This window comes from Aptenodytes forsteri, unplaced genomic scaffold (assembly GCF_000699145.1).
Source record: "Aptenodytes forsteri isolate BGI_AS27 unplaced genomic scaffold, ASM69914v1 Scaffold96, whole genome shotgun sequence".
Classification (NCBI taxonomy): domain Eukaryota; kingdom Metazoa; phylum Chordata; class Aves; order Sphenisciformes; family Spheniscidae; genus Aptenodytes; species Aptenodytes forsteri.
The window spans coordinates 3,464,161-3,471,899 of record NW_008795029.1 but is presented as its reverse complement, the minus strand read 5'-3'; the positions used below and the strand labels follow the sequence as shown (position 1 = coordinate 3,471,899).

At 42.8% G+C, this 7,739-nt stretch overlaps 1 protein-coding gene across 2 annotated transcripts; it reads left to right on the top strand.

The window, feature by feature from the left end:
* The first annotated feature begins 519 nt into the window (after nucleotides 1-519).
* Nucleotides 520-6,890, top strand: ATP4B (ATPase H+/K+ transporting beta subunit). 2 transcript variants are annotated; one of them, XM_009276087.1, is made up of 7 exons: nucleotides 520-764; nucleotides 2,117-2,245; nucleotides 3,403-3,516; nucleotides 4,312-4,511; nucleotides 5,862-5,918; nucleotides 6,471-6,563; nucleotides 6,729-6,890. In XM_009276087.1, the coding sequence occupies exons 1-7, from the start codon at nucleotides 653-655 to the stop codon at nucleotides 6,888-6,890; spliced, it is 867 nt and encodes a 288-aa protein (XP_009274362.1). In that variant the 5' UTR covers nucleotides 520-652. The 2 variants fall into 2 exon arrangements, with proteins under 2 accessions (XP_009274362.1, XP_009274363.1); XM_009276088.1 differs by having other exon boundaries at nucleotides 653-764; nucleotides 5,862-5,915.
* Nucleotides 6,891-7,739: the final 849 nt, after the last annotated feature.

The following is a 7,739-nucleotide window of genomic DNA, read 5'->3' as shown; positions in this document are numbered from 1 at the left end:
AAGCAAGGTGGGGATACCCTCTAAAGTTGAGTTAGCATCGTCAGAGATCACCTGAAAACACTCCCCACAGAAAACAGAAAAACATTGATCTTAATTTCCCCAGCTGCGCAACATGGCAAACACTCTGGGAAACGGTGCTTTTTCCCCACTCACTCCCGCTGCGATCCGCTATGTCCCAACAGATGGCTACAGGTTGTAGTGGGAGAATTATATCCACTCTTCGCAGGTTAATTGGAACCAAAAAAAAAAGAAAAGAAAACCTAGAGAGAAACAAGTTCTCCTTCGTTTTATCTGCTCTGATAACAGCTATCGCACCGAGTCTATCGCAAGCCCTACGGGCACTCGGCAAAATGCGTAACTCTGCCGGTCTGCTAAGGTGGTCAAGAGAAAGGAGAAGGGCATTTGATAGGAACTAACTTTTCTTTGCCAGCCTCAACACCGAGCATTATCAACACCCTTTATAAAGAATTGTATCTGCTGCGGGTTGATAATGGTGAGCAGGGGCTTTCATTGGTATAGGAAGTAATCTCGTTGACCTTCAGCGGAGAAGAAGGTATAAAAACCAAAGTGTTTCTCTTGGGCAACTGTTTGAGCACCGGTTGAATTTCTTAATTTCTGAGGAGGACGCGTTTTGGGGAAATTTTGTGAGAAAATGGCAACTTTAAATGAAAAAAAGACCTGCAGCGAGCGGATGGAAAATTTCCGTCGTTTTGTCTGGAATCCAGAAACAAAGCTTTTTATGGGAAGGACCTTAATTAACTGGGGTAGGTTTTCATACACAAGAGTCTTCTCTTCCTTCTGATATACTTAAAAATCTTGGGTGGGGGATCATCCTAATGAATGGGACATAATGGGGTGGTAGATGTGTTGTAATTGTTCAAGACCTCAGTTCGCATATATGCTTCTGAGCCACTTTTAGGGTGGCCCCGTAGGCTGAGTCAATCAGATCAAAACCTTGATCTAAGTAGTTCCTGCAAATATAAGAAGACTTTAAACTGATTTGGGACCAAATATTTCAAAAGGACAAAACTTAACACATTAACAATTAACTTATTAATAGCTAAGGGGGGCGGTTGCAGTATGATTCTGACACTGCTGGCTATAGGGGGTTCTGGTACATGGAGAATTTTGCTTAGTCGGTGGGTTTTGTCCAATTCTCTGGAAACACATTTTGCTTTTCCAAAATTCCTTTCCAAATTATTGTCTGCTCAGCAGATCTTCTCTCTTACTAATGCACACTTGTATCTGTGATGACGATGTGTTTTCTGATTACCTTCTGGGAAGGGCAGCCCTGACCGTTGTAAGGAAGGTCCCTGCTCTTCCCACAGACCGTAAGAGTAGCTGCAAGTTTCCAGACAATTTTTTTCTGCCGTGAAGCCCGTGAGCGCAGCTTATTAGCCATTCTTAAAACCATGATTTTACAGAAAATCAAACCGAAGTGGGAGCCTTTCCACTTTGGAGAGAAGAAAGTGCTATGAGGCGCCGATATTTACAGGGAGCGGTTTCCGACGGCCCCCCCCAAAATACTCACTGGCTGCTTGTAGGGCACCAGCTGCCTGTAAGACACGTTATGCACATACAGACAGAAACACAACATTATTCTACATCTCACACCAGAATAAAATAGCAAGATGACACATTTTGCTGAAGGTGATTTCAGCTGTAAAAGGCAGTGAAGTGATATGGGTCTAAAATCAACACACCTGAAATACTGACATCTGTCATCCAAATAACACAAGGAGCAACTTGTTTTTGTCGAGGAAATACCTCAGCTGTGGTGCTTAGTCCATGTTAATAAGCAGATAAATGGTCTTAATACGTGAAGTGACTTCAGAAGCCACACAATCTTTTAAGCTTTAAATAATCTGGGCTAAGCAGCAACTACTTCAAAAATCCTTGTAAAACTGAACAAATTTACACCCAAATTTTTCTAGAAGAATATTCTTTTGAGTGTAGAGAAAAAGATCCAGAACAACAGTCCCTTTGCAGGGAAAACCTCCCTGGGGCCAAGGGCGGAAAGGAGATGGCCGCTGATGCTGGGACGGTCCCAGTTGCAGAGGGATCACTGCACCACCTTGCTCGAAAAATGAGATTTTGCCCTCATTTTTTTCCACAGTGTGGATCAGCCTGTACTACCTGGCTTTCTACGTGGTGATGTGGGGGCTGTTCGCACTCTCCATTTATTCTTTAATGAGGACGGTGAATCCGTACGAGCCAGATTACCAAGACCAGCTGAAATCCCCAGGTACTGCCACGGTCCGGCCGGCTGCTGCCCGGCGGGGAGTTAAACCCCCAGGCTCCCGCAGCGGCTGCGAGGGGCTGGGCTGGGCTGAGAGGCATCGGCAGAGCCCGAGCACGAGGGGAGACAAATGTGGAATAAATTAGGTTGATTCTCCCCAAACAATCCCTGCAAAGTTTAACCTTCACCTGAAAACACTTCCAGGCTTTAAAAAAAAAAAATCATTTATTCATTTTTATATATTTATTTTATATATATATAAAAACATATACCTCCTCTCCCCACGGGCAGGGGTCAGCTGCTGGGGAAACCCTGGTTTCTGCTCCAGCCTCCCAAGCACCCCGGAGGGTTTTGGGGTGCCCGGCAAGATGGAAGGGTGCTGGGGCGAGCAGCCTGGGGTGGGTATTTCCACGCTTGCCAGCAGCATGGAAAGTCCCTGGGAGAGCAGGAATCCCTCCCTGCTGGGATGTGCTGTGCCAGCAGCCAAGCAAGTAAAAATAAGACAGGCAAAGACACATGGGATTAGAAATAAAGATTTGTGGGACACGAAGTGAGGCTGGGGATGGACAAGACAATATCAGTGAGAGATCATCAGTGCTTACTGCTAAAACTTCACCCCCCCAATAGCTTGTTTTTACCAGCAATGGGAAGGAAAAAATGACTTTTTTGAAGCTCTAGCCCTAAAAATTATTCTGTCTGCCTGTTGCTGAATTTGAAGTTTCCTTTCCCAATATTCAGTAAGCTTGATGTTTGCTGGTGAAATTCCTGTAAAATATTAAGCGTGGCTTTTTCAAAAGCTGTTTCTCACACTGCAGTACGGTCTGTTTCTTTAACGTGACGTGACTTTTATAACTGTTATTTTTACAAGTCCTGGGGAAATCCGGTGCGATTGCTGGAATGATTTTGCAAGCTGTTCCGATAGCAGCACGGGTATACATGAAAAGAGTTTAGCAGTAGCAGAGGCTTTAGGTTTTCGGTTGAACAACTCAAGAGCTGAGATGGTTTCCGTACGTGGTTAAATCCTCTCCAGCAAAGCCTGGGGATCTCGTACATTTACAATAACAAGTCTTGATGCAGCGTAATCACTACTGTCAATTTAAACAAACAAATCTGTGCCTGGCACCTCTCCTCCGCTTTGCCTTCCCTTTTCTTCCCCCGTGAAGGTGTAACGTTACGACCCGATGTTTATGGGGATAGAGGACTACAGATTTATTACAACGTATCCGACAACAAAACCTGGGAAGGTTTAGTGACAACTCTTCGGACTTTTCTGACAGGTAAAAATGAGGTTTCCTGCCTAATATTGAAGAAACGTGCTGTCGCATCTCCCTTATTGGGTGTCTGAGGACCTTAAGTCAGTGTTCCCATTTTCTATTTGTCCTTCTGAAATCAGAGATTTTGAGTGGAAAATGCATCTTCTGAAAGGGACGAGCAGATCACCTCATGAATCTATAAATCAAACGTATGTAAATATGTCTATTAAAGCAGAGCTTTTAGTTGCTGCTTCAGAGCTTTTACTTCTTTTAATCCTGAATAGCCTTAATAAAATAGGCTAATAGAAAATTTGAAGGAAGAGGGTAAAAAAAGGTCTTCAAAACTAGTCTCATCTAAATTAATCTAATATTGTCCGTGGCTACAAATATCAAAGTGCCATAATAAGTCTTGTGAAGCCATTGCATAGTGCCATCGGAGAGTATAGTCAAAGTAGGCTAGGTGCTCCATTCGCCTGTTCATATCTTAATATGTTTATATCCCTTCTGAGCCTTAATATCATGTTTCTGTGTTTCTCATACACATATTGAGAAAAAACATACTTGAAATGGAATTTATATGGAGCTATCAACACAATTTGCCAGCCTTAACTCAATTTGATCTCTTTCGTTGCTTTGCCCGGGTATTCTAAAAAAAAAAACCCAAACCCAAACAATTTAAACTTTCCTCATTCCATCTAATCCCAACTTCACTTGAAGTACAATTTCCCATGATATAACCTCCAGCCCGATATTGGGATGTATAATTTATATATGAAAAGCTTCAGAGGGGAATTTTTCTTTCTTCCTTCGCACATCCAGCATATACTCCAGCTGCTCAGCATCTGAACATCAACTGCACCAGCGACACATACTTCATTCAGGACACCTTTGATGGCCCGAATAAAACAAAACTATCCTGCAAATTTACCTCAGATATGCTTCAAAACTGCTCTGGCATCACAGATCCTACTTTTGGATTCCCAGAAGGAAAACCCTGTTTTATTATAAAAATGAACAGGGTAAGTACAAGCTCAAGGTGCTGAGCAGGAACGAATTCATCAAAAAAACCCCAGATAGCTCAGGTCTCCGCTGGGGAGCTGCTACATCATCTGCCGCCACGGGCTCTAAATCTCTGCTCTGTACTGGGAAGACAAATTCACGTGCTTTTCCCGAGAGACCTCCGGAGTGACCAGAAAAATAGCGAGACTTTGTCACACTCCTAGGAAAATAACGTAGGGAAAAGTGATCCATAAACGAACTCTCTAAAGCTTTGGGGTTTGTTTAGTTTTGTTAGCACCTCCGTAGCGCTCTCATCCAATGAACTAGTACGTAAAACAGTTTCATTCTGCAATACCGTGATCCTGTGCCTTCAGCTAAGGCGTTAAGATGCAACAGTAACTGAAGTGATTTCAGAGAGGCGATACTTGCACACCTTATTTCTCCAGGCTGCAAAGAAAATCTTTAGCAGAACCTGTAAAAACAAAATTCAAACCTGGTGGATTTTTTTTTCAGTAAAAACTACAAACACTTTTTTTTTTTAAAAGGAAAAAGGGAATCTTCCATGCCTCCTTTAATTTTTTTAGGACATAGACAAAGGCATAAGCATTTTATTTTTGTTTTCAGGTAAGATTCTGAGTCTCCTAGCTCAGTACAAAGTGAAAAATTTGTATTCTCCACCAGCTCCTGATAGACAAAATCACTTCATTTGTGGTTGGGCTTGCATCCTAGACTCGGGCAATGAATATTTTCAAGAATCTGTGCAAGGTCCAGCTGTGAGAGGAGAGCTGCGCCCCTGATTTTGGCAGGTGAAACACAGGCTTTTCCCCAAAAAGCCTTTGCCTCCTTCAGCAGGGCTGCACGCCAGCCCTGGCAGGGGAAAGGCAGGCGGATAGTGCCCGGGGGGGGGGGCCACGGCTTTACCTCCGTTCGCCTTTGCTGCTACAGGGTGCGACCCCACTATTTTTGTAGGATCAAATGGGACCAAGAGTTTCTGCCCAAGCCAAGTTTTCCTAGTAAGGCATATGATGAAAAGCACAGGGATTCAGCTTTTCCTTTATTTTCACGCAACCAGGTGCTTTAAGAGACCCCCGGCGGAGAGCAAGCAGTACAGGCAGGCAAATGAGATGGGACTTGCCAGGAGGTGCGGCCAGGAAAGAGCCCGCCTGCAGTGCCCATCCCGGGCGGCACGGAGTCCTGCTTCTTAAATATCCAGCCACAACATGTTTTTTTCACCCGGGTACATAAGATGAGGTGATCCGTTTGCCTTACGCAGAAACACATTAAGCAGCCTCTGAAGCCCAGTTGTTTGTTTGCTTGGTTTTATCTCAAAACAATTTCCAAGATGACCAAATGTGTGCTTTCTATTTCAGATTATCAAATTTTTCCCTGGCAACGGCACTGCACCAAGAGTGGACTGCACATATGTGGTAAGTGTATGAGGTCCGAGTCTCAAAAATTTCAAGCACTGCAGCTCTGACAGCAAGTTGCGACCAGAAAGATTACCCTCCAGCTCTGGAAATCAGACCATTCTGGCCACATACTGGGAACATTCTCAGTTCCGTGCAATTTCTTGCACCGGCAGACATCCTAAGAACAACAAAAAAATGTTTGCTTTATTTTAAACCACCTGAAAAATTGTTTTTCCGTGCTGCAAAGAACATTTGCTCTTTGCTTTCAGCTCCCACTAGTGAAGTTCACACCTCAGAGCAGCTCCTTCAGGCGCTCTGCACGTTTCAGCAGGTCCCCATTCGCCGAATTCACAACTGCTGTGAAAGGACACTTGCCCGGTTTTCTTGGCAATAGTAACAGCGGGAGACTTCCACTTTTATTTGAAACATAAAAATAAGACCGGCGCTACACAGACTGCCGAACTTGAGTTTTAATACACGCGGCGCCGCTTTTAGCAGCGGTAAAACACTTGCCCAGGGCTGGCTTACGATTGCCCAGCCAACAGAGCTGCTTTCTTGCTTTACAAACAGGGTGACGAGTCCCGCCCGCTGGAGGTGGACTACTACCCCGTGAATGGTACCTTCAACCTGCACTACTTCCCCTACTATGGAAAAAAGGCACAGGTGGGTGCTCATGTATTTCAGCATCGCTTTTCTTCTTTATCTTTGCATACGGTGAGATGTATGGAGCATCTCTGCAGTCTTACGAGACCTGGAGAGAAGGCTAATTTTAAGACTTCATTTTTAAATTGGTGTTGTGAAATTACTTTTCTTTCTTTCCCCTCCTAGCCCAGCTACAGCAATCCTTTGGTAGCTGTGAAATTTCTCAACATTACGAGGAACGTAGAACTTAAAATAGTGTGCAAAATCATTGGAGCTGGAATTACCTTTGATAATGTTCATGATCCGTATGAAGGAAAAGTGGAATTTAAATTGAAAATAGAAGACTGAGCAGCAACAGAGACACTTCCGAAAAACACGTGTGAAGAGAAAACTTACCTGTTATCACATTCATCCGTATTTATTTTCTTTGATTTCCATATAAATTTACGCAAATTACAGTGCAAAGAGACATCTTCTACTGAAAGATGACCCATATAGCTAAAAATCAAGATACCGCTCCCAGTGCGTGAAGGAGACGAGGATTATCTCGATGTACATAGCTTAATATTCCATGGCTACGGTATGCTGCTGCCTTCATGCAAGTATTTGTACAAAACAAGTTTCCTCTAAACTGAGCAGCTGTACCTTCAAAGAAAGTAAGTATAGGATCAAACCATCATTTTCTGTCACTTTTCAAACCATAATAAATAACTGATGTATGATACTAAATCTTGGATATTGAGAAATAATTATAGCTAGAAAAAGAAATCAATACTTTGAAATACTAGCAAGTAATAGAATTCTCACTCTCTCGTATAGGAGGTATAAATTATAAAAGTATATTAAAATTATCTGTATCCCAATGCGTTGGTTTTTTGTACTAGTCAGCCAAGCCAGATTTTTTTTTTAGTTGACAAATCAATGACCGCAAAAGAAGTGAACTTGAAATCTGTCCTCTAGCTTACAGATTTTATTGTACCACTTACAACTTCTGTATGTATATAACTTAATAAAAATGACCGGTCAGACTGTAACATCCAGTTACATCTAGGAGAACTGTGTTCATTTAACTATTAGAGGTTGTCATTTGTTTGGGTTTTTTTTCCCCAGTAGAATAGCCCTGTATTGCAATGATGGGTTTTTGCAATGATGAGTTTTGGGTTACTTGGAGTAATCTGGAAGACGCTGAAGTAACAC